At 41.3% G+C, this 26,846-nt stretch overlaps 1 protein-coding gene across 10 annotated transcripts in view; it reads right to left on the bottom strand.

Annotated features, from left to right (window-relative positions):
* MARK2 (microtubule affinity regulating kinase 2) overlaps positions 1 to 26,846 on the bottom strand; it is a 729,699-nt gene that overhangs the window by 510,150 nt on the left and 192,703 nt on the right. Inside the window, exon 1 of one of the 10 annotated variants that reach the window (XM_056527191.1) lies at positions 17,182 to 17,203. The exons of the other annotated variants lie outside the window; for them this stretch is intronic. Within the exon in view, the coding sequence (XP_056383166.1) occupies positions 17,182 to 17,184 (3 nt within the window). The 5' untranslated portion in view covers positions 17,185 to 17,203. Of the gene's footprint in view, positions 1 to 17,181; positions 17,204 to 26,846 lie in introns of those variants that run through there. 10 annotated transcript variants of the gene reach the window in all.

Below are 26,846 nucleotides of genomic sequence, written 5' to 3'. Positions count from 1 at the left end.
GAGCGGGCTCCTGACTCATGCCCGCTCCATACTCTGCAGCCCCCGGCTGTGGAAACTTGCATCCTCCGAATGCAGAGCAGGGGGAGGGGAGATGAGAAGCTGTGTACGTCCTATCTCCCCTTCACTGCCTTCTTTCTCCCCGTGCAGACCTGCGTCCTCTGCCTTCGCTCCACACAGCTCTAGCTTCGGAGAGCTGAGGGGAGGAGCGGACGCAAATCTGCACGGGGTGCAAGTTTCCACCTCACACCACCGCTAATAGCCAGCATGCGGCGCTTAGCAGTCTGATTCCTCCTAAAAGTCTAATAAAGTGTAAATAAATTATTTTTTTTAAATATAAATTAATTTATATATATATATATATATATATATATATATATATATATATATATATATAGTTTTAATAAAAGCTTAAAAGAAACACATTAACCCCTTTTTATGTCAAAATTTCAAATCACCCCCTTTTCCTATATAAAAACATGCAAACATAATAAAAATAAACATATTTGCTATTGCTTCGTGCGTAAATGTACGACCTATTAAAATATAACATTATGTATCCCGTACGGTAAATGTAAAAAATAAAAAAAAATACCAAAACCACAGAATTGCAATTTTTATAATATCCCCAGTAAAAAAGTTAAAAAGTGATTAACCGATACAAAAAAACAGATTATGGTGCAAAAAATTACCCCTCACACAGCCTGGTATGTGGAAAAAAAAAGCTACAGGGGTCAAAAAATGGCAATTAAAATTTTTGGGAAAAAGTTCTGAATTTTTTTTAAATTAGCAAAACATGACGCAAACTATAGAAATCTGGTATTGCTGTATTTAGGCCAACCTAAAGTATGAAACTAACATGTTCGCTCAACCTCAAGATAAATGGCGTAGAAAAGAAAAATCACCAAATCTGCAAAATTATCTTTTACTATTTCAATTTCATTTCAATATATATATATATATATATATATATATATATATATATACACACCATATTTATCGGGGTATACCACGCACAGGCCTATAACATGCACCCTCATTTTACCAAGGATATTTGGGTAAAAAAAGTTTTTTACCCAAATATCCATGGTAAAATGAGGGTGCGTGTGTGCGCGTGTATACCCCGATATACCCCCAGGAAAGGCAGGTGGTGAGAGGCCGTCGTTGCTGGGAGTTGTAGTTTTAAAACATCTGGAGGTCCGCAGGTTGAAGACCACTGAGGGCGGAGAGTTCACTCGAGTATAAGCCGAGGAGGGTGTTTTCAGCACGAAAAATTGGCTTATACTCTATTATATACTCTAGTATATACGGTAGCTATGGCTATTGTAGGGCGAGGAGGAAAAAATTAGAGCATCATAAGCGAAAATTGGCCCGGACAAGTGGATCGTCATGAGGGACAAGTAGATTTTGCTCCATTTTAGTCCCATGGACAAGTAGTTTTTTATAAAATTTCCACACCCCTGAGGGGTATTCCAGGATCTTTTTATATTTGACTGTGCTACAGGGGCTGTAAAGTTAGTGAAGTTCATAATATAATGTCTGTACCTGGTGGTGTGATGGTGGTCTCACTATTCTGTGAATATTGCACAAAAAAATTCCAAAGTCCAAAATAACGTGTTTTTGGTCACTTTTTATATAAAAAAAAATGAATAAAAAGAGATCAAAAAGTCTGATCAATGCAAAAATGGTACCGATAAACTGCAGAACATGGCGCAAAAAATTAGCCCTCACACCGGCCCGTATGCGGAAAAATATAAAAGTTATAGGGGTCAGAAGATGACTACATTAAACATAGAAATTTTCCTGAATGTAGTTATGATTTAGTACGACAAAATCAAACCTATATAAGTAGGGTATAATTTTAACTGTATGGACCTACAGAATAAAGATAAGATGTCATTTTTACCAAAATAATGCACTGCGTAGAAACGGCCCCCAAAATTTACAAAATGAAATTTTTTTCTTCAATTTTGTCGCACAATGAATTTTTTTTCCATTTCGCCGTGGATTTTTTGGTAAAATGACTAATGTCACTGCAAAGTAGAATTGGTGGCGCAAAAAATAAGCCATCATATGGAATTTTATGTGCAAAATTGAAAGAGTTATGATTTTTAGAAGGTGAAAAAAATGAAATGCAAAAACAGATAAACGCTGAGTCCTTAAAGGATTAAGGGCTAAGCCCATTTGGGCCTTAAGGACTCAGACAATTTTATTTTTAAGTTTTCGTTTTTTCCTCCTTGCCTTCAAAAAATCATAACTCTTATATTTTTATCCACAGACTAGTTTGAGGGCTTGTTTTTTGCGCGACCAGTTGTCCGTTGTAATGCCATCACTCACTTTACCATAAAATGTATGGCGCAACCAAAAAAGAAAACAAACTATTTGTGTGGTTGGACTCAATCCCCTGGTTGGACTCAATCCCCTGGTTGGACTTGATGGACGTATGTCTTTTTTCAACCATACTAACTATGTAACTATGTAACTATGTGTGGGGAAATTAAAAAGAAAAACGCAATTTTGCTAATTTTGGAAGGTTTTGTTTTTACGCCGTACAATTTACGGTAAAAATGACATGTGTTCTTTATTCTTTGGGTCAATACAATGAAAATTATAATCATGATAATGTACTTTTCTATTACTATTGCACTTAAAAAAACAAAATCGCAAACTGTTTAACCAAATTAGTGTGTTTAAAGGGGTACTCCGGTGAAATATTTTTTTTTTTAAATCAACTGGTGCCAGAAAGTTAAACAGATTTGTAAATTATATAAACACAATGGAGAGGCTCCTGTCTGTCTGACCGTCACTAAAGACCCGAGCAACCCAGCAGACACCTATACCCACGGTGTAAAAATAGGGACAATATATTAAAAGTAAATGGGGCTCAAAGGTCAAAGATATCTGGTTTAAAATAATTTGTATTTATTAATATAGAATGAAAATGGATTAAATAGGGAATGTACAGGGCCCTTGTACTCCCCTAATTAATTTAATACACAATAAAATATAATAATCCCAATATACAAATAACAACTAAAAATAACAACTGTAAAATTATTCTGCGATTTGAGCAATGTAGCAGCTACAGATAACAGTTAGTCAATTGATACAGTGGTATTGTATCTGTCCAGCCAGTGGCAACTCGATCCCACCGATATAGTGATACAATGTAGCGCTTTGTGAACAGTGAACAGTCACTTAAAATCAATCTTTAACCCCTTAAGGACCAGGCCATTTTACACCTCAGGACCAGAGCGTTTTTTGCACATCTGACCACTGTCACTTTAAACATTAATAACTCTGGAATGCTTTTAGTTATCATTCTGATTCCGAAATTGTTTTTTCGTGACATATTCTACTTTAACATAGCGGTAAAATTTTGTGGTAACTTGCATCCTTTCTTGGTGAAAAATCCCAAAATTTGATGAAAAATTTGAAAAATTTGCATTTTTCTAACTTTGAAGCTCTCTGCTTGTAAGGAAAATGGATATTCCAAATAAAAAAAATTTTGATTCACATATACAATATGTCTACTTTATGTTTGCATCATAAAATTGACGTGTTTTTACTTTTGGAAGACACCAGAGGGCTTCAAAGTTCAGCAGCAATTTTCCAATTTTTCACAAAATTTTCAAACTCACTATTTTTCAGGGACCAGTTCAGGTTTGAAGTGGATTTGAAGGGTCTTCATATTAGAAATACCCCACAAATGACCCCATTATAAAAACTGCACCCCCCAAAGTATTCAAAATGACATTCAGTCAGCGTTTTAACCCTTTAGGTGTTTCACAGGAATAGCAACAAAGTGAAGGAGAAAATTCACAATCTTCATTTTTTACACTCGCATGTTCTTGTAGACCCAATTTTTTTATTTTTACAAGGGGTAAAAGGAGAAAATGTATACTTGTATTTGTAGCCCAATTTCTCTCGAGTAAGCACATACCTCATATGTCTATGTAAATTGTTCGGCGGGCGCAGTAGAGGGCTCAGAAGCGAAGGAGAGACAAGGGGATTTTGAAGAGTACGTTTTTCTGAAATGGTTTTTGGGGGGCATGTTGCATTTAGGAAGCCCCTATGGTGCCAGAACAGCAAAAAACCCTCACATGGCATACCATTTTGGAAACTAGACCCCTTGAGGAACGTAACAAGAAATTAAGTGAGCCTTAATACCCCACAGGTGTTTCACGACTTTTGCATATGTAAAAAAAAATATTTTTTTTCACTAAAATGTGTGTTTCCCCCCAAATTTCACATTTTTGCAAGGGTTAATAGCAGAAAAGACCCCCCAAAATTTGTAACCCCATCTCTTCTGAGTATGGAAATACCCCATGTGTGGACGTCAAGTGCTCTGCTGGCGCACTACAATGCTCAGAAGAGAAGGAGCGCCGTTGAGCTTTTGGGAAAAAAAATTGTTTGGAATGGAAGTCAGGGGCCATCTGCGTTTACAAAGCCCCCCGTGGTGCCAGAACAGTGGAACCCCCCACATGTGACCCTATTTTGGAAACTACACCCCTCACAGAATTTAATAAGGGGTGCAGTGAGTATTTACACCCCACTGGCGTTTGACAGATCTTTGGAACAGTGGGCTGTGCAAATGAAAAATAAAATTTTTCATTTTCACGGACCACTGTTCCAAAAATCTGTCAAACACCTGTGGGGCGTAAATGCTCACTGTACCCCTTATTACATTCCGTGAGGGGTGTAGTTTCCAAAATGGGGTCACATGTGGGTATTTTTTGGGGGGGGTTTATGTCAGAACCGCTGTAAAATCAGCCACCCCTGTGCAAATCACCAATTTAGACCTCAAATGTACATGGTGCGCTCTCACTCCTGAGCCTTGTTGTGCGCCCGCAGAGCATTTTACACCCACATATGGGGTATTTCTGTACTCAGGAGAAATTGCGTTACAAATTTTGGGTGTCTTTTTTTTCCTTTTAACGCTTGTGAAAATAAAAAGTAAAGGGCAACACCGGCATGTTAGTGTAATTTTTTTTATTTTTTTACACTAACAAGCTGGTGTAGCCCCAACTTTTCCTTTTCCTAAGGGGTAAAAGGAGAAAAAGCCCCCCAAAATTAGTAGTGCAATTTCTCCCGAGTACGGTGATACCCCATATGTGGCCCTAAACTGTTGCCTTGAAATACGACAGGGCTCCAAAGTGAGAGAGCGCCATGCGCATTTGAGGACTAAATTAGGGATTGCACAGGGGTAGACATAGGGGTATTATACGCCAGTGATTCCCAAACAGGGTGCCTCCAGCTGTTGCTAAATTCCCAGCATGCCTGGACAGTCAGTGGCTGTCCGGAAATGCTGGGAGTTGTTGTTTTGCAACAGCTGGAGGCTCCGTTTTGGAAACACTGCCATACAATACGTTTTTCATTTTTATTGGGGGGACAGTGTAAGGGGGTGTATATGTAGTGTTTTACTCTTTATTAGGTGGTAGTGTAGTGTAGTGTTTTTAGGGTACATTCGCACTGGCGGGTTACGGTGAGTTTCTCACTAGAAGTTTGAGATACGGCGAAAAATTTGCCGCAGCCCAAACTTGGAGCAGGAAACTTACTGTAAGCCTGCCCGTGTGAATGTACCCTGTACGTTCGCATGGGGGGGGGGGCAAACCTCCAGCTGTTCCAAAACTACAACTCCCAGCATGTACTGACAGACCGTGCATGCTGGGAGTTGTACTTTTGCAACAGCTGGAGGCACACTGGTTGGAAAACCTTCAGTTAGGTTCTGTTACCTAACTCAGTATTTTCTAACCAGTGTGCCTCCAGCTGTTGCAAAACTACAACTCCCAGCATGTACTGATCGCCGAAGGGCATGCTGGGAGATGTAGTTATGCAATAGCTGGAGGTACGCAACTACAACTCCCAGCATGCCGAGACAGCTGATTGCTGTTTGGACATGCTGGGATTTGTAGTTTTGCATCTGTTGGGCTACAGTTTTAGAGACCACTGCAAAGTGATCTCCAAACTGTGGACCTCCAGCTGTTGCAAAACTACAATTCCCAGCATGCCCTGACAGCAAACAGTTGTTTGAGCATGCTAGGAGTTGTAGTTTTGCAAGATCTGGAGGGCTACAGTTTAGGGACCACTATATAGTGGTCTCAAACTGTAGCCCTCCAGCTGTTGCAAAACTACATATTCCAGCATGCCCAAACAGCAGTCTGGGCATGCTGGGAGTTGTAGTTTTGCAACATCTGGAGGGCTACAGTTAGAGACCACTGTATAATGGTCTCAAACTGTACCCTCCAGATGTTGCTTGGCAACTCACCGGCTTCCGTCGGATCCAGCCGCACGTCATCGCCGCCCGCCGATCTCCGTCGCCTGCAGCCTCCGACGCCCGCCCGGATCGGTAAGTGGATCTTCGGCGCCGGTCCCCGTCGTTTCCCCGTCCTGCCCCGCCTATTGTGGGAGGGCAGGACGGGGAAAACGAAAGTAAACCCCCCCGCCCCCGATCTGCTATTGGTGGTCGCGTCTAGACCACCAATAGCAGGGATAGGAGGGGTGGCACCCGTGCCACCTCACTCCTATCGCTTCAGGGGGATCGTGGGTGTCTTAGACACCCGCGATCCCCCTTACATTGCGGGTCACCGGGTCACTATAGACCCGTAATGACCCGGAATCGCGCAAATCGCAAGTGTGAATTCACTTGCGATTTGCCGCGATCGCCGACATGGGGGGGTCTGATGACCCCCCTGGTCATTTGCACGGGATGCCTGCTGAATGATTTCAGCAGCCATCCCGCTCCGATCCCCGCCCGGCGGGGACTAAAACTGACCATGACGTAAATGTACGTCCCTGGTCCTTAAGACCCAGGGTGTCGGGACGTACCGTTACGTCATGGGTCCTGTAGGGGTTAAGCATCTCTGTATATACCGCACATCAAAATATCAAAACAGCCAGTTGGCAATAAGCTCCATACAATGCTCACCACTCCCGGGATACCACGGATCCTTCTTGTACTTATTAGCTTCTGAATACTACAGTGGAAATTCTTTTCCGTTTGAAACACAGAGCTGTCTGCTGACATCACGAGCACAGTGCTCTCTGCTGACATCTCTGTCCATTTTAGGAACTGCCCAGAACAGCATATGTTTGCTGTGGGGATTTCCTTTTACGCTGGCAGTTCATAAAATGGACAGAGATGTCAGCAGAGAGCACTGTGCTCATGATGTCAGCAGACAGCTCTGTGTTTCAAACGGAAAAGAATTTCCACTGTAGTATTCAGCAGCTAATAAGTAAAGGAAGGATTAAGATTTTGTAATAGAAGTAATTTACAAATCTGTTTTAACTTTCTGGCACCAGTTGATTAAAAAAAAAAAAAAAGTTTTTCACCGGAGTACCCCTTTAACCCCTTAAGGACTCAGCCCATTTTGGCCTTAAGGACTCAGACAATTTAATTTTTACGTTTTCATTTTTTCCTCCTCGCCTTCTAAAAATCATAACTTTTATATTTTCATCCACAGACTAGTATGAGGGCTTGTTTTTTGCGGGACCAGTTGTCCTTTGTAATGACATCACTCATTATATCATAAAATGTATGGCGCAACCAAAAAACACTATTTTTGTGGGGAAATTAAAACGAAAAATGCAATTTTGCTAATTTTGGAAGGTTTTGTTTTCACGCCGTACAATTTCTGGTAAAAATGACATGTGTTCTTTATTCTGAGGGTCAATACGATTAAAATGATACCCATTATTATATACTTTTATATTATTGTTGCGCTTAAAAAAAATCACAAACTTTTTAACCAAATTAGTACGTTTATAATCCCTTTATTTTGATGACCTATAACTTTTTTATTTTTCCGTATAAGCGGCGGTATGGGGGCTCATTTTTTGCGCCATGATCTGTACTTTTTTTTGATACCACATTTGTATATAAAAAACTTTTAATACATTTTTTATAATTTTTTTTTAAATAAAATGTATTAAAAAAGTAGGAATTTTGGACTTTAATTTTTTTTCGTTCACGCCGTTCACCGTACGGGATCATTAACATTTTATTTTAATAGTTCGGACATTTACGCACGCGGCGATACCAAATATGTCTATAAAAAATGTTTTTTACGCTTTTTGGGGGTAAAATAGGAAAAAACGGACGTTTTACTTTTTTATTGGGGGAGGGGATTTTTCACTTTTTTTGTACTTTTACTTTTACATTTTTTTACATTTTTTTTTACACTTGAATAGTCCCCATAGGGGACTATTCATAGCAATACCATGATTGCTAATACTGATCTGTTCTATGTATAGGACATAGAACAGATCAGTATTATCGGCGATCTTCTGCTCTGGTCTGCTCGATCACAGACCAGAGCAGGAGACGCCGGGAGCCGCACGGAGGAAGGTGAGGGGACCTCCGTGCGGCGTTATGAATGATCGGATCCCCGCAGCAGCGCTGCGGGCGATCCGATCGTTCATTTTAATCGCGAACTGCCGCAGATGCCGGGATCTGTATTGATCCCGGCACCTGAGGGGTTAATGGCGGACGCCCGCGAGATCGCGGGCGTCGGCCATTGCCGGCGGGTCCCTGGCTGCGATCAGCAGCCGGGATCAGCCGCGCATGACACGGGCATCGCTCCGATGCCCGCGGTTATGCTTAGGACGTAAATGTACGTCCTGGTGCGTTAAGTACCACCTCACCAGGACGTACATTTACGTCCTGCGTCCTTAAGGGGTTAAAATCCCCATATTTTGAAGGCCTATAACTTTTTCATTTTTCCGTATAAGTGGCAGTATGAGGGCTAATTTTTTGCGCAGTGATCTGAACTTTTTATTGATACCATATTTGCTTATATAAAACTTTTAATACTTTTTTTAATACATTTTTTTGGGAATAAAATGTTATACAAAAGCAACAATTTTGGACTTTTTTTTTACGTTCACGCCGTTCAAAATACGGTATCATTGACATTTTTTTTTAATAGTTGGGATATTTACGCACGGGGCGATACCAAATATGTATATCAATTTTTTTTTTTTTTTTTTTTTACACTTTTGGGGGTGAAATAGGGAAAATGGGACAATTTACGTTTTTACTGTTATTTTTACGCTTTAATAGTCCCCATGTTGTGTTCTGCTGTTACAGGGAACCCATGGGTTACCTAGCCTCTCACTGATAAGGGATTAAGTAAATAAGTTTTTTGCAGAACTAGAGACACTTGTATAAGTGAAGGGAATGGAGGGTCAATAGTTCAAGACTGAAGCTGTAAACCATTAGAAAAACTGCTACCATTCAGCTAAGGCTATAAAAACTTGTAAACTCCGATTGTTAGCTTAAACTTTAAACATGACTATGGGATTCTAGTAGGGAAATCATGTTTTATAATAAATGCCCCTTCCTGGATCCTCCCACTGCCCTGTCTTCAGCAGATCAGCACACAAAAAGGAGAAGGCAGCAGCTTCTGCCCAACTACCTCTCTCTGCTAGAAGAGCTTAGAAGAACTTGGTGGAACAGCTTCTTGGATTCAACTGTAAGTGTTTATAAATTAATTTGCATATTAATACAGAGTAGGAGAGTCTGAGTAGGAGTCCGAAGTATAAAAAACTGCGGAGTCGGAGTCTAAACATCTACTGACTCCACAGCCCTGAATGGAAACAAATTTATCAACCCATGGAGGTCTGGATATAGAGTCACACACAAAATCTAAGTGGAAAACCACACTACAGGCTGATCCAACTTCGTAATGTCTGTAAAACAAGTCAAAATGAGGCTCAGTAGTGTGTGTGACTTCCCTACAACGCCTGGGCATGCTCCTGATGAGGTGGCAGATGGTCTCCTGAGGGATGTCCTCCAAGACCTGGACTAAAGCATCCCCCAACCCCTGGACAGTCTGTAGTGAAACGTGGCGTTGGTGGGTGGAGCAAGACATGATGTCCCAGATGTGCCCAGTCGGATTCAGGTCTGGTGAACGAGCGGGCCAGTCCATAGCATCAATGCCTTCCTCTTGCAGGAACTGCCACATGAGGTCTAGCATTGTCTTGCATTAGAAGGGCCAACCGCACCAGCATATGGTCTCACAAAGGGCCTGTGGATCTCATCTCGCTACCTAATGGCAGGTCAGGCTACCTCCGGCAAGCAAAAAAAAAAGGACACCCCACACCATTACTGACCCACTGCCAAACCGGTCATGCAGGAGGATGTTGCAGGAAGCAAAAGTTCTCCAATGCATCTCCAGACTCTGTCACATGTGCTCAGTGTGAACCTCCTTTCATCTGTGAGAACACAAATTTGCCAATCTTTGTGTTCTCTGGCAAATGCCAAACATCCTTCACGGTGTTGAGCTGTAAGTGGACACATGCACATTTGTGGACTGCTGGAGGTCATTTTGCAGGGCTCTGGCAATGCTCCTCCTGGCACAAAGGTGGAGGTAGTGGTCCTTCTTGCCACAGCTCGCATTAATGTGCCATCCTGGAGGAGCTGCACTACCTGAGCCACTTGTGTTGGTTGTACACTCCGTCTGATGCTACCACTAGAGTGAAAACACCGCCAGCATTCAAAAGTGACCAAAATATCAGCCAGGAAGCATAGGAACTGAGAAGTGTTCTGTGGTCACCTGCAATTGCCTATAATTTTCACCCCACTAGCTCACCAGGGAGCATTCACATGTCCCTTTAGACATCGCTGTCAGCTTTGACAACGGCAATCTAAAGGGTTAATAGCCAGCCGCAGCGATCAGTATCGCTGCATGCTGGCTATTAGCAGGGGCCCCCAGCTACTGGAATCAGCTGGGGGCTGCAGAGTATGGAGTGGGCAGGAGTCAGGAGCCCACTCCATACACCCCTCTGAGAGCCGCCATGCCTGTCAGGGGCTTACAGGTCCGGCCCTGCTTGCCTGAAGCAAGGCTTAGGACCTGAAAAATTCCACATCCCTGAATGTTACTGTGATAATTCTGGTGCACATAGAATGAAGGTTATAGAGAATGCAATGGTCTGAACAGGTCCCTAATAAATTATTGGATAGGGAAGTTTAATCACATAAAGACAAGCATAATGTTTTTGAAAATGTAGAATAATAACATCTTGTCTTTTGTTTAGGGCATTTTGGATAATTAAATTAGACACACATTATCCAAACACTTCCCTGTCCAATAGCTTTTGTTTATGACCATACTTGTAGGAAACAAACTAGGAGAAACCCATTGTCCAATTGTGGGCAGCCATTTTGAATCACATCAGTATCTGCATTTCAAATCTTGGCAAAAAGGAGGCTTACTCATACCAACATGGACATGTATCTATGAATGATACTGCACACCTGTTTGTATTTAGAACTGTAGATAAAACTAGAGGCCATTCATGGATAGTCATACCTTGTTGATTATTTGGGAGAAACAAATCCAGTAAAAATCTTACTTTGGGCTATTCATTTGGCTCTATTTATAGATCATTTTGTATAGCCTCTGAGTGAGTCTAGTCTGTGAGTGACTCTACGTAGAGTCTAAATCTGGCCAGCTTTTTTATATATCAAAAAATGAATAAATCTAATTCCATTCTGCAATTGCAACAGGCCCTGATTTTACCTATAGGTTTATTATTAATTACATGGGCTAGATGGCACAGTGTTGCATGAAGGATGGAATTTAATGCAGTGTCTTTCTTAAGCGTTGTAATAATGCATTTAATTAATATTATCGGCAACCAGATGGAGATTAAGAAAGATAGTTTATGATGGACAATGGGAAGGGGTGAACACCAGATTACTGTGAACGGTGTTGAGATATAGAGAAAAAATTTTGGACAGCTGCCACATCAGCCCCCCCAAATAAACAGGAGGCCACCCATATCACTGTACTTATTCCTGGGGGGGAAAAACTCCATCTCCCACCAGCACATGTTAATATTGGCTCTATTGAAGCCCTAGGAAAATTGTTCAGTAAATATTCAACACAAAGGACTGTGTGATCCTGCAGACCATTTTTTTGCAATCTTTTTTGCACCACTCTACAAGTCTACTGCCAACCTCTCATCGAGTCCCCGGCTGGATCCTGCAGGCTGCAGCCAGAGACCATCTGACCCCACACGGAGGGGTGATATGCACATATCGAGCCATATCCCAGGTGAGTACCACTAGCATTGGGGTTGTGGACTGGGATAATCCCACTGAATTACGCGAGGTGCTATCCTCTCCCTGTCTCTTTTTTCTCTTTTCTACATTAATATAGGAAATCACTGAGCACAATGAAGTCTCAGATAACACTAATCAGTGCTATGTCTATTAGTAAAAAAAAAAATAATAATACTTCGCTGCGTGAATGTCAGATTTATTTAAACATTATGTTAATGATCCTGTATGGTGAAAGGTGTAAAGATAAAAAAATACCAAAGTCCAAAAATACAGACTTTTAATCACAGCATAAATCAGATAAAAATAAATAAAAAGCGATCAAAAAGAAAAATCTATGCAAAAATGTACTGATAAAAAGTACAGGTCACCGCCCAAAAAATTAGCCCTCATACAGCGGTCAGAAGAGGACAACATTAAATATACTGATTTAATTTAATAAAGTTTATTAAAGTATTACATTAATAGAAAGACTATATGCATTGGGCATCGTTGTAATGGCATTGAGCTACAAAATAAAAGGAACATAAATTTTTACCATAAAAGTACACTGGTTGAAAACAAAACTCCCTGAAAGCTGCAAAATTGCATTTTTCTTTCCAATCCTCACCCCGTCCCTGAATAATAATTTTTTTGTTTCATTAGGTGTCATTACAAAGTACAATTGATCATGCAAAAACAAGCCCACATATGGATCTGTGGATGGAAAACTAAAAATGATATGCCTCTCAAAAGGCGAGAAGGAAAAAATGAAAACACAAAAATGAAAATGTCCTGTGTTCTAAAGGCCAAAACAGTCTGAGTCCTTAATTAAATCAAATTAATCGCACAACAGTTGCTAGCATGCTGATAATGTTGTAATTTAGAAGCAACAAAAAAAAGTTAAGTAAAGCATTTTCAGTCTTAATGGATGGCAACAAACTTCGACTACTGTACAAACAAAGCAGGATCAAAGCTTATAACCCAGAAGACAGAAACTTGCATAAACAAAATAAACCATCCATATACTTACAAGGAAAGAAAACATCTTAAGTAACGTGGTTGTCACTGAATCACTTTAAAAGCATCTGCTGAATAGCATGAAGCACCAACTGGTTTAAATACGGTAGCTAGTTTACCAACAGCCGCACAACTCTCTTATGCAGTGCACAGAGGTAAATGAGAAGGTATGTGTGAGGTTGCTTTACTTGTTTTTTTGGCAGAAGAAACCACAGCAGGGAGGCAATAAATCTAGATGAAAAGCCTCTCAAAAGGTAGCAGATATAATGGGCCAGCATTGCTTTTTCACACTATGCAATTAAAGTGTAGGCAAACAGAACTGTCTAGCATGTCAGATACCAGTCTGAAGCAGAGGCATTGCTTGGGTGGTGCGGACTGCACCAGGTGACACCCCCAAGCGGGGTGACACCACCAAGGGTGAGATAAGCTAGTTCACTGCCTGGCTGCGCTACTTGCCCTGTCATGCTGTGGTCAGGCTGGAGGACAGGACCGGGTGGAGGTGGCAACACTGATGAGTATAAGAGGGGGACAGAGGGGTTTGTAAGTGGTATAGAAAACTGTACAAAGGATAATGAGAGGTGGGGCGGGGGGGGAGGATAGGAAAGAAAAGTCTGTAAGGTGGGTGAACAGGGGATTAGGGGGGGGGGGAGGGGTCTGAGGGGGCTAGTACAGGGTGGAATTCAGACAAACTGAGAAGTAGTGTGTGGTAGTATTATAATCAGGGGGCAGTGTGTGTCAGGGTTATATTCAGAGGGTACAGTGTGTAAAAAAAAATAAACACCAAATATATTGATCACATCATATATCAGAATTTTTTTTATAAAAAGCGATAAAAAAAATTGCAGCAATGAAAACTACATATGAGGATGTATGAGGGTGCAAAAATGAGTCCTCATACATCCCTGTATATGGAAAAATAAAAAAGTTATAGGGGTAAAAAAAAAAAAAAAAACACGACAATGTCATGCATACCAATTTTGTTTAAAAAGTTTGCAATTCTTTAAAGTGGTACAATAATAAAAAATAAAAATATATATATATACATATATATATATATATATATATATATATATATATATATGAATTGAGTATCACATAAATCACATTGACTTATAAATTATACATTACATTTGTTCTAAATTATACATTACATTTGTTCTATACCATTAAAAGCACTGCATAAACCGGGGGGGGTTATGCAGTGCTTTTAATGGTATAAATTATACATTACATTTGTTCTAGAAGTCAATGTGATTTATGTGATACTCAATTCACCCAAAAAAAGAAAGAAATTATACATTTCTGCTCACAAATAATTTTTGGTTTTGCGGTACATTCTATGGTAAAATGTATCATAATTTGTATCATTACAAAGTAAAATTGGTAGCGTAAAAACAAGCCCTCATATAGGTCTGTAGGTGTAAAATAAAAGAGTTATTGATTTTTATGGGATGCTTTGACCTTTTATTCCAAAATTGTTTTTCCATGACATTCTAACATAGTGGTAAGTTTTCATCGTTAACATAGGTCTACTTTATGTTGGTGTCATAAAGTTGACATGTTTTTACTTTTTGAAGAACAGGTCATCCCCACACAACGAGGGGGTGACATTGAAAAGGTACTATTACAAAATGAATGTAGGTGGATCTACTGCCTGCAGAGTCTGACCGCCAGGGGATTAAACGAGCAACTCTCTTTTGTATCCTTTCTATGAATAGGGATTCCTTACCTTGTATATTCCTTCCTCCTCCTCTCACTTTCTTTTATAGCTAATTCCCTCCCCCAGAGTATATTCTTATCCATACTATACCTGAGGGTGCCTGGATAGCCAGATAGGGAAGGCGCTAGTGGACCTTCACTAGTAAGAACCACCCCTAGCGTAGCTGGTGTGTGGAGGAGACATCAGGAGGCACGAGAACTACGGTACCACCCTTATAAGGGCGTCTATGCCATCTAGGGCTAGGGATCCATATGTAGGGAGTACTAGGATGAGTGAAGAACCACTAAATATCGCCTACTAATATGCCTACATGTAGGGGGTTAGAATATTTTCACCATTGGTCACATGCACAGGATATAGTCTGGAATAAATTTAGGATTGTATCGCTGATTGGGCACCCTTAGCGAGGAATGGGTGCTGGCATCTGCCATGTGCAGAATATCCTGACAATGGCATGATTTCCATTGAATGTGTCACTATGTTTAAGTAAGATATGGGTCCTCATTTACTATTGTTAACCAGACTTTTTTTGTCGGGTTGTGCGACCAAATTTGTGCGACAAAATATATCATCACTCCGAGTGTTTTTTAAACCCATCAAAATGGGCGTGGTTATCACAAAAAGGGGTGTGTTCCCGAGAAAAAAAAGTATGATGGAAAACCTGTGAATTTTTCTTCACTAAAACCCGACAGATCCGGCGCTGTCCCTGTGCGCTGCGCAATGACGAGTGACGTCCCCAACGCGACATCACAGTCAGTGCGCACAGTGACAGTGCCGGAGCCAGAAGGATCGCGGAACTCGGGAACAGGTAATTATAATACCTGGGATGGGGGAGGCGATGGGGCAGCTGTGGTGTTTGTACTCAGGAGGATTGTGTATAGAAGCGAAGTGGGGACCAGATAACGCTATAAGTCTGGTCCCCACTTCGCTTCTATACACATATGCCTCTGAAGCGCTATCACTGACAAGCATTAGTCATTGATAGCGCTTCAGAGGCATATGTGTATAGATGCGCTGTGCGGGGAGCATATATAATATATATCTACATGAGCTGCGGTGTGTATATGATTGTGCTGTGCGGGGGGCGCATATATATATATATATACACACACACACACACACACACGCGCTGCGGGCGGCACATATATATGATAGCGCCGGGGGGGAATATATACTGTATGCTGCTGGGGGCTTATGATCGCGCTGCGGGCGGCATATATATATGATAGCGCTGGGGGGAATATATACTGTATGCTGCTGGGGGCTTATGATCGCGCTGCAGGTGGCATATATATATGATAGCGCCGGGGGGAATATATACTGTACATATACATATATATATATATATATTTCTATATCTATACACACATGCGCAGCGGTGTGTATATGATTGCTCTGTGCGGGGGGGCATATATACAATTTACCGTGCGACATAAACATTTTTCCTGTGCGACACATTAGTAAATCAGGGAGAAAAATACACGGAGTAAATCAAAAAACACACAGAGATAAACCTGACACTCTTAGTAAATGAGGGCTATGGTGTTCCTATGTTTAGGAACACCTGGTCCCACATTTAGTATGATTCCCAATCCGTATGCCATCATATGTAAACAGTAGATTCCCTAATGTAGTTATGGGGTATATGTCTGGCTGACTTTATAATCTCACCCTTTCCAAAATAATTCTTGCAGACGCATGCTGAAAGTTACAAAATATGTCTATAGATTCTTTTCAGCCCCGAGTGGACTACTACCCCTACACTAACTAACTGATTACCTTGAGGAACTGGCTAAAAATCACTGTTCTTATAATCATCTTTAATTGTCATGAGTAGCACTCACGTCTCCAAAAATTACACTCCCATATGAGACTCTACCCCCCCTGTGGCATGATGAGGGGCAGAGTCACAGGCGGGTATCATAGCACTCACGTGATATAACACACACCGGCGTGTTCAGTAGTCACGGCAACACAGCAGGAACGCTGCCACTGCAGTGTCCCAACACTAAGTATACTTGGCATATCTTAGCCACTAAAGGCAGAGTTACTACAGTAGATTGTTGGTTTAACTAGTCTATCTATGATGTGCTTTGCTGTAGCGTCGACACCTAGGGCTCCCGGGGGTCATGTGAGAAATTATTTACTGATACATGGATTGTTTGTGTCTTCAGGTGGGCTAAGCAAACTGAATGAAAAGTGGCATGTCTTTTTTTTACAGGTTACAGCCACTTAAACCTCAGCAATGTAATATATACATTACATGGGAGACAACATGGTAATGCTACTGCTATTATTACCATATGTTATTTAGGGGTCTATTAATCTATATTAGACCAGAAGTGCATTCTGGGATTCTATCAACTTCTGTTGTATGCGGACATGAATATAAAAACTGTACCATTTTGACACAGGTCCCTTAGTGTTTCTCCATTGGAAGCAGGCGTTGTGTGTATTTTATCTATATGCTTGCAGAATGCATGTTGTGTTTATCCATGCGATTGGTGAATTTATGCATGATACATATACGGTTGACCTCTATCAATTTTTTGCTTTTGGCCATTGAATGCAGGCCACTTGCAGCTACCATTTCATAGGGGGACTGTATATTAGTTTTTTTCCTTTTCTTTTTTATATATGTTTAATTCTATATTTTGGTATCCACTAAATTAATTGTTGTGTTAACCTGTGATAGTAAAAGCTAAGTTTTAAAACCACCTTTTCCCAGAGGGATCCTTATATTTTTATGACTAATCTAGAGAGCTTTTTCTTTTGCCCTGGCATAGGTGTAGCCTGTTTACCATTTACACAACATATACTGCAAATTGTCAATTTACTGATATGGCCAGCTATATTACAGGTACTTTAAATGAGGAGGCGTGGTTATTTTCTGATAAAGCATTTACACAATCTAAACCGACATAGTCTCTGCGTTCGACTTTCCGTGAATTATACAATTGCCATAAACAATTTTTTTATTTCTTTTTGGAATGAAACAAGACTTCAGGGAGAAACCAGGATTTTCGGCGCTGACCAAAGAGAAGGTATCGGAGCCCAGGTAAAGGAAGGAGGTTTATTAGCAACGCGTTTCACCGCGCTTCATCAGGCTTAATACATGGCAGTTGTACCAGGGTTATATACCCCCACGGGATTAACCCATGAAGTGCATAATTAAAATATATTCCAAATCATAATAAATAGACAATATAAAATGTATAAATAACAATGAGCATACATATACATTTATAACACTCAGCACTGATCTTAATTAAATATTATATAAATTACAACTATAAAATTAAGAAGACATATATAAAGGTAAAAAATGAAAAACCAAATAGCCGCATGGTGTGAATTTGATGGAAGATAAGAACAAGAACAAGGTTCCCATAGGGCGTAACCAATTTAACCAAATGATTGGTAGAAGGAGTTGCATGATTCATACCAAGAACATCAAATAAAGGAAGCACATTTTTATAGAAACTTAGCGAAAAACGCAGAACAGGTTCCAAAAAATAAGAAAAAGGTATTAAAATAAAAATTAATAAATGAAAAATATATTGATGAAAATATGCATAGTCTAAATGACGAATAGAACAAAATCAACGAGTATTTTCAATTGTCTCATTCAAACCGTGCGGAAATAAAGTTACCAACTTATGAATCCAAAAACTCTCACGGTTAATTAAACGTTGGAATCTATTGGAAATTCCCTTTGGAACCGATTCCAAAATAATCAAATTTAAAGACTCTATGCAACTATTGTGTTTTAATGAAAAATGTTTAGAAATGCTGTGTAGCATATACTCGTGTCTGATATTCCATCTATGGCGATTCATACGTGCCCGAACTGTTTGTACAGTGCGGCCCACATATTGTAAACCGCACTGACAAGACAGTAAATATATGGCAAAATTAGTGTCGCAGGTAAGATTACCTTTGACTTTGTATTCTTTATGAGGGGCATTTAATAATCTTTTACTATGTAGTCTGTTTTTTACCCTGTTTTTTTTGACTATGTGCGACAAATTTACTAAATTGTTGCACGGCATTAATAAATTTGGCACACATAGGCAAAAGTGGGAAATTTACTTCATGTAGTAGAATAAATAGTCTGTTCCTTTTTCCTGCTGTCTGAATAGGTTTGGCTGCTAGGTTTCCTTCTGGATCTTTTGTTTTTGAGTTTTTTTTTTTTAGCTTTTTCACCACATCTAAATAATTCAATAACTACAGTGGTCCCTCAAGTTACAATATTAATTGGTTCCAGGAAAACCATTGTAAGTTGAAACCATTGTATGTTGAGACCATAACTCTATGGAAACATGGTAATTGGTTCTAAAGACACCAAAATGTCATCCAAAATAGGAAAAAGTGACAAAGAAAAATAAGTAGATTACCAATATAGATAAAGCAAATCCTTACATATAAAAGTAATAAAGATCTGCTGGGAGCTGTAAATTACTGTCTATGTCAGTGTTTTCCAAGCAGGGAGCCTCCAGCTGTTGCAAAACTATAACTCCCAGCATGCCTGGACAGCCAAAGGCTGTTCGGGCATGCTGGGAGTTGTAGTTTTGCAAAAGATGGGGCCACCCTGATTGGGAAACACTGGTCTATGTAGAGGACAGGAGCTTCTTCAGGGGTCCTGTACAGTGCAGGCAATGTCCCAAACAAGTAATGGAGTCGCCCTCACCTGGTGTCCAAAAGAGCAGCTAACCTGATACAGGTAAAGTGTACAGAACATGTAATACCAGACACCAGTCAGTGCATACACTTCAGTAATACAGGGGTTTTACCAGTGAATGCCCATTTTGATTGGTTGGTTCTTCCAGCCATTGACACGTTTCACAGATCTGGACTGTCTGTAGCATTGTATGTTGAGTCTGGTTTCAACTTACGATGGTCCAGAAAAGACCATTGTATGTTGAAACTATTGTATGTTGAGGCCATTGTAAGTTGAGGGATCACTGTAAATTGTAGTCATGGCTCAGAAGTGGTAAACGGTGTTTAGTGTGTGTGTGTGTGTGTGTGTTTATTACATTTTTTTAACACCGTTTTTTTCTCCCTAAACGTACTTACACTTTTTTTTTTGGTTACTTCTTCTACAGATCTGTGTATCCTGTGGACTCCTTCGGATTCGGTGGACTACTTCGACGACCAGTGTTTTTCTTTGCTTGATGTTAATAAAATGGTTAACGAGGGCTTGTGGGGGAGTGTTTTTTTGTAATAAATTTTTTTTTTAAACCTGTTGTGTTTTTTTTTTTATTTTACTTTACTAGACAGGCTTAGTAGTGGAAGCTGTCTTATAGACTGAGTCCATTACTAAGCCGGGCTTAGCGTTAGCCACAAAAACAGCTAGCGCTTACCCCCAATTATTACCCCGGTACCCAACACCACAGGGTTGCAGGGAAGAGCCGGTACCAACAGGCCCGGAGCGTCAAAAATGGCGCTCCTGGACCTAGGCGGTAACAGGCTGGCGTTATTTAGGTTGGGGAGGGCCAGTAACAATGGTCCTCGCCCACCCTGGTAACGTCAGGCTGTTACTGTTTGGTTGGTATTTGGCTGAGAATAAAAATAGGGGGACCCTATGCGTTTTTTTAAATATATTTAATTAATTATTTATTTAAAAAAAAAACCCGCATAGGGTCCCCCCTATTTTCATTCTCAGCCAAATACCAACCAAACAGTAACAGCCTGACGTTCCCAGGGTGGGCGAGGACCATTGTTACTGGCCCTCCCCAACCTAAATAACGCCAGCCTGTTACCGCTTAGGCCCAGGAGCGCCACTTTTGACGCTCCAGGCCTGTTGGTACCGGCTTAATAATAGGGGGTTAGCGCTAGCCGTTTTTGTGGCTAGCGCTAAGCCCAGGTTAGTAATGGACTCTGTCTATAAGACAGCTTCCACTACTAAGCCTGTCTAGTAAAGTAAGAAAAAAACACAACAGGTTTTAAAAATTTTTTATTACAAAAAACACTCCCCCACAAGCCCTCGTTAACCATTTTATTAAAATCAAACAAAGAAAAACGCTGGTCATCGAAGTAGTCCACCGAATCCGAAGGAGTCCACAGGATACACGGATCTGAAATGAGAAGAAAACAAAAAAAAATGGGTTAGTACATTTATTATCACCTGCTCACACATCTCCCGCCCCGCACGACTACAGCTGCCAGCATGCCCTTACAGTAAGGACATGCTGGGAGTTGTAGTTGTGTGGTGCAGGAGATGTGTGGGCAAGTGACAAGCTTGTCCCCTGCCCCCAGCTGCAGGACTACAACTCCCAGCATGCCCTTACAGTAAGGTGGGACGGAGGCCGGGCACAGTGTTTCCCGACCTGGGACTTGTAGTTTTGCAACATCTGGAGGCACCCTGGTTGGGAAACACTGTTTTAGGCCAGTGTTTCCCAACCAGGGTGCCTCCAGATGTTGCAAAACTACAAGCCCCAGCATGCCTGGACAGTCAAAGGCTGTCCAGGCATGCTGGGAGTTGTAGTCTTGCAACATCTGTAGGCAACCTGGTTGGGAAACACTGGCCTAAAACAGTGTTTCCCAACCAAGGTGCCTCCAGATGTTGCAAAACTACAAGTCCCAGCATGCCTGGACAGTCAAAGGCTGTCTAGGCATGCTGGGAGTTGTAGTTTTGCAACATCTGGAGGTAACCTGGCTGGGAAAATCTGGCCTAAAACAGTGTTTCCCAACCAGGGTGCCTCCAGATGTTGCAAGACTACAACTCCCAGCATGCCTAGACAGCCAAAGGCTGTTCAGGCATGCTGGGAGTTGTAGTCTTGCAACATTTGGAGGCACCCTGGTTGGGAAGCTTGCGCAACTTACCGGCTTCCGTAGGATCCAGCGCTGCACGACACTGCCGCGCGACAGTGCCGCGCGACGATCTCCGACAGCGATCGTCGCTGGAGCCTCGGAAGGGTAAGTGAACGTCTTCGCCGGTCCCCTTCAGCTGTTCAGTTTTGCAACAGCTGGAGGACTACAGTTTACAGACCACAAACCAGTGGTCTGCAAACTGTGGCCCCTCCAGCTGTTGCAAAACTACAACTCCCAGCATGCCTGGACAGCCAATGGCTGTCCAGGCATGCTGGGAGTTGTATTTTTGCAACATCTGGAGGCAACCTGGCTGGGAAACACTGGCCTAAAACAGTGTTTCCCAACCAGGGTGCCTCCAGATGTTGCAAGACTACAACTCCCAGCATGCCTAGACAGCCAAAGGCTGTTCAGGCATGCTGGGAGTTGTAGTCTTGCAACATTTGGAGGCACCCTGGTTGGGAAGCTTGCGCAACTTACCGGCTTCCGTAGGATCCAGCGCTGCACGACACTGCCGCGCGACGATCTCCGACAGCGATCGTCGCTGGAGCCTTGGAAGGGTAAGTGACGTCTTCGCCGGTCCCCTTCAGCTGTTTAGTTTTGCAACAGCTGGAGGACTACAGTTTACAGACCACAAACCAGTGGTCTGCAAACTGTGGCCCTCCAGCTGTTGCAAAACTACAACTCCCAGCATGCCTGGATAGCCAATGGCTGTCCAGGCATGCTGGGAGTTGTAGTCTTGCAACATCTGGAGGCACCCTGGTTGGGAAACACTGTATTAGGCCAGTGTTTCCCAACAAGGGTGCCTCCAGCTGTTGCAAAACTACAACTCCCAGCATGCCTGGACAGCCAAAGGGTGTCCAGGCATGCTGGGAGTTGTAGTCTTGCAACATTTGGAGGCACCCTGGTTGGGAAGCTTGCGCAACTTACCGGCTTCCGTAGGATCCAGCGCTGCACGACATTGACGCGCGACGATCTCCGTCAGCGATCGTCGCTGGAGCCTCGGAAGGGTAAGTGAACGTTTTCGCCGATCCCCTTCAGCTGTTTAGTTTTGCAACAGCTGGAGGACTACAGTTTACAGACCACACACCAGTGGTCTGCAAACTGTGGCCCTCTAGCTGTTGCAAAACTACAACACCCAGCATGCCCTGACAGCCAAAGCCTATGGCTCTCAGGGCAGGAGCCCGGGCTGACATTACAGTGCAGCCGCCCGGGCTCCTCATACGGCCTCCCCGCTACCCTCCCCCCCCCCCTTGTCTCCCGCCCGGGCTCCTCATATGGCCTCCCCGCTACCCTCCCCCCCCCCCCCTTGTCTCCCGCCCGGGCTTCTCATACGGCCTCCCCGCTACCCCCCCCCCCCCCTTGTCTCCCGCCCAGGCTCCTCATACGGCCTCCCCGCTACCCCCCCCCCCCCTTGTCTCCCGCCCGCGCCGCTCAGCTCCCGCTGCTACAAGACTACAACTCCCAGCGTGTCCTCACTGTAAGGGCATGCTGGGACTTGTAGTCTTGCAACAGCAGACAGATGGAAGGTGTGTGGCGCTGGCAGGTGAGAGGGGAGGATATAAATCACTGTAGTGTCCCGGTAGCGCAGTGAGGGTAGCGGGGAGAAAGTATGTCGGAGCCCGGGCGCAGTAGCTTTTCCTGCTCCATGTTGGAGCTGGAGTAAATTTAGTCATTTTTTATGGCCGTTGCGACAGTTTGTTGCGCAACTGCGACTGTCTCAGTTAATAAATTCCTGACCACTGCAAGTAAAAACTGAAAACTTGCGTAAATTAAGCGGGAACTTTTTTTTTTACTTTCTAGCTCTTGCTAGGGAAAGTCGCACAATTTATAGGGTAGGCGCAATTGCGACAATTTTGCGCCAAAAATAGTCAGAAAAAAATGACTAAACCCCTTAGTAAATGCCCCTCTATGTGTATACGCTGATTTGAATACAGTTGTAGATTTAATTAAATCACAGCACATGCAGCGAGACCGGCCGCATGGAGAGCTAATGGCAACCGTCTGAACTGTGTCTATAACTATAGGTTTCAATTTACCAGGGGCAATAAGATTTTGTAAATTACGAGATCTTCTAAATGTAATATTAGGAGTAGTAGGGAGAAATCTTTTGAGAATTGGATCATTACACAAAATGGGCCAATGTTTGGATAATATTTTTTTAATGTTAGTAGCTTCGTTATTGAAAATAGTAATAAAATTATATTTGTGATTAAATGTTTTCAAGAGTGACATATTATTTATGGACGGTGACTTAGGTGTGACCAATTCTAATTGTGTTTTTCCTTTTACTTTTTTATAGGCATCGGAGAGCAATTTATTGAGGTAACCTTTTTCTCGAAAACGCCCCCTAAGGACAGCGGCCTGCGCATCAAAACTGTCATCTGATGTACAGTTCTTTCTGACGCGCAGGTACTGACCATAAGGGACACCACGGAGCCAGATGGGATAATGTGCACTTTCATAGCTAAGAAAGCTATTAATATCAACTTTTTTGAAAAAAGTTTTGGTACTTATGTGTCCCAAATCTGATCTGGATATTTCCAGATCCAAAAATTGGATTACGTGAGTTGAATATTGCATAGTAAAATTAAGCCCCCAAGAATTTTGGTTTAGTTCACCAACAAATTGCTCTGCCTGCGAAAAAGAGCCACTCCAAATTATGAATAAATCGTCAATATATCTCTGAAAAAAGCAAACAAACTCAATAAATGCAGGGGACTGTGCCATAACTAGGGACTCGAATCGCCCCATAAATAGATTAGCATAACTAGGGGCGAAACGAGTCCCCATGGCACAGCCCCTGGTCTGCCTATACAAAACTTCATTAAATGTAAAAATATTATGATCCAAAATAAAACAAATAGAATCTAACAAAAATGCAGATTGGTCAGTGCTGAGTGTTATATCATTCGAAAAGGTATTTTGTATGGCTGATAGACCTAAGTCTGTTTGGATATTTGAGTAGAGAGAGCAGACATCCAGGGTTAAAAAAGAAAATGTCAAAGGTAAACTAATATTATTTAATTCATAAATTAACTGGGTTGAATCACGTAAATACGAAGGTAAGTTTAAAACATAAGGTTGTAAAAAAAGATCAATAAAATGGGACAAGTTGGCTGTAAGAGAGCCAACACCTGAAATTATAGGACGACCAGGGGGTTTACTAGGATTCTTATGTAGTTTAGGTAAATAATAAAAATGGGGAATATTATAGTGTTTAATATTAAGAAAAGTATGCTCTCTCTTATTCAACAGACCAAGGTCGGCAGCTTTCTATATTAATGCTGAATACATTTTAAAATAAATCATGGAAGGGTCATTCAATAAAATCGAGTAATAACTCGTGGAAATAGTCAGGGCGAGTGACTGGACAAAAGGACAGGCCTCTGGAAAGTAAACTGGTTTCGCTTTCAGACAACAAATGTTTGGATAAGTTAAAAATTTTTATTTTTTATTTTTCAATTCTTGTTTGTGAAGAGGGGATAGGGTTGGGGGATCCCCTAGATTTAGAGGATCTACCACCTCTACATCCTCTGATTTTTCTTTTTTGTGATTTTTTGTGACATGGTTTGTCCAATAGAGGTGGAAAGTACTGAGTGATGAGGGCGTGTTGGGGATTTTTGTGATCTGGAAATTGGACAGTGTTCAGACTGTGAGTTAAAGTCACAGTGGGTGGTGTTTGGGAAGAGGTCGTCATCCCGGGTATTGTGTGAACAACATGGACAGGAGACGGGCATGAGACTAAAAAAGAGAAAGAGGAAGAAGAAACAGAAAATAATGTAGGGGCTTCAAAAATATGTTCTTCAATGACAGTAGTGTTAAGATGTGAAATATCATGTATAGTGAGAAAAGATGTATCTAAAGATATATCAACTTGATCAGGCACTATGGAAGGAGGTGTAATATTTTGTGTATTTTGTGTAATAGTGGAGAGAACGTCTCGTTACAAAAAGGGATACTGCTGCCAGTGAAGCCAAAATCAGAGCTAATGAATTGAGGATACCGTTGTCTAAATTCTCTGGACATGCGCAGTACCAGAGGTTAGACAATATTATTCTTAACAGATTGCAATAATTCTTGCAATCTGTTAAGAATAATATTGTCTAACCTCTGGTACTGCGCATGTCCAGAGAATTTAGACAACGGTATCCTCAATTCATTAGCTCCGATTTTGGCTTCACTGGCAGCAGTATCCCTTTTTGTAACGAGACGTTCTCTCCACTATTACACAAAATATTACACCTCCTTCCATAGTGCCTGATCAAGTTGATATATCTTTAGATACATCTTTTCTCACTATACATGATATTTCACATCTTAACACTACTGTCATTGAAGAACATATTTTTGAAGCCCCTACATTATCTTCTGTTTCTTCTTCCTCTTTCTCTTTTTTAGTCTCATGCCCGTCTCCTATCCATGTTGTTCACACAATACCCGGGATGACGACCTCTTCCCAAACACCACCCACTGTGACTTTAACGCACAGTCTGAACACTGTCCAATTTCCAGATCACAAAAATCCCCAACACGCCCTCATCACTCAGTACTTTCAACCTCTATTGGACAAACCATGTCACAAAAAATCACAAAAAAGAAAAATAAATTCAGAGGATGTAGAGGTGGTAGATCCTCTAAATCTAGGGGATCCCCCAACCCTATCCCCTCTTCACAAACAAGAATTGAAAAATAAAAAATAAACATTTTTAACTTATCCAAACATTTGTTGTCTGAAAGCGAAACCAGTTTACTTTCCAGAGGCCTGTCCTTTTGTCCAGTCACTCGCCCTGACGATTTCCAATTATTTCTAGATCTGAATAACTATATACGGAAATTAACCTTAAATCGTCATTTTTCTTTAATAGAAAAAAATAAAACTTCTTTAGCAGAATACCAGGATTATTCAGTTTCAATATCTTCTAATACAGAGGCCAAACATGTCCAGGTAAATCCTGTTTCTAACTTCTATCCTTTACACCATAGAGGAAATTATTTAGAAACATTTTATTCTATGGTAAACAAAGATTTTAATTCGTTATGTGAGAGATCTATTATATATAAAGATAAAGATAATCTTTCTACAGCAGAAAAGAATGCCATCAGATCACTACAAAATAATAGTGAACTAGTTATCCGCCCCGCTGATAAGGGGGGTGGCACTGTATTACTTGATCGTGATGACTATATAGCAGAAGCCATGAATATTCTTTCTGATAAGAGTTATTACTCGATTTTATTGAATGACCTTTCCAT

This window comes from Hyla sarda, chromosome 6 (genome assembly GCF_029499605.1).
Source record: "Hyla sarda isolate aHylSar1 chromosome 6, aHylSar1.hap1, whole genome shotgun sequence".
NCBI lineage: Eukaryota > Metazoa > Chordata > Amphibia > Anura > Hylidae > Hyla > Hyla sarda.
Note: the sequence above shows the minus strand (reverse complement) of the source record. Positions and strands in the feature narration are given on the sequence as shown.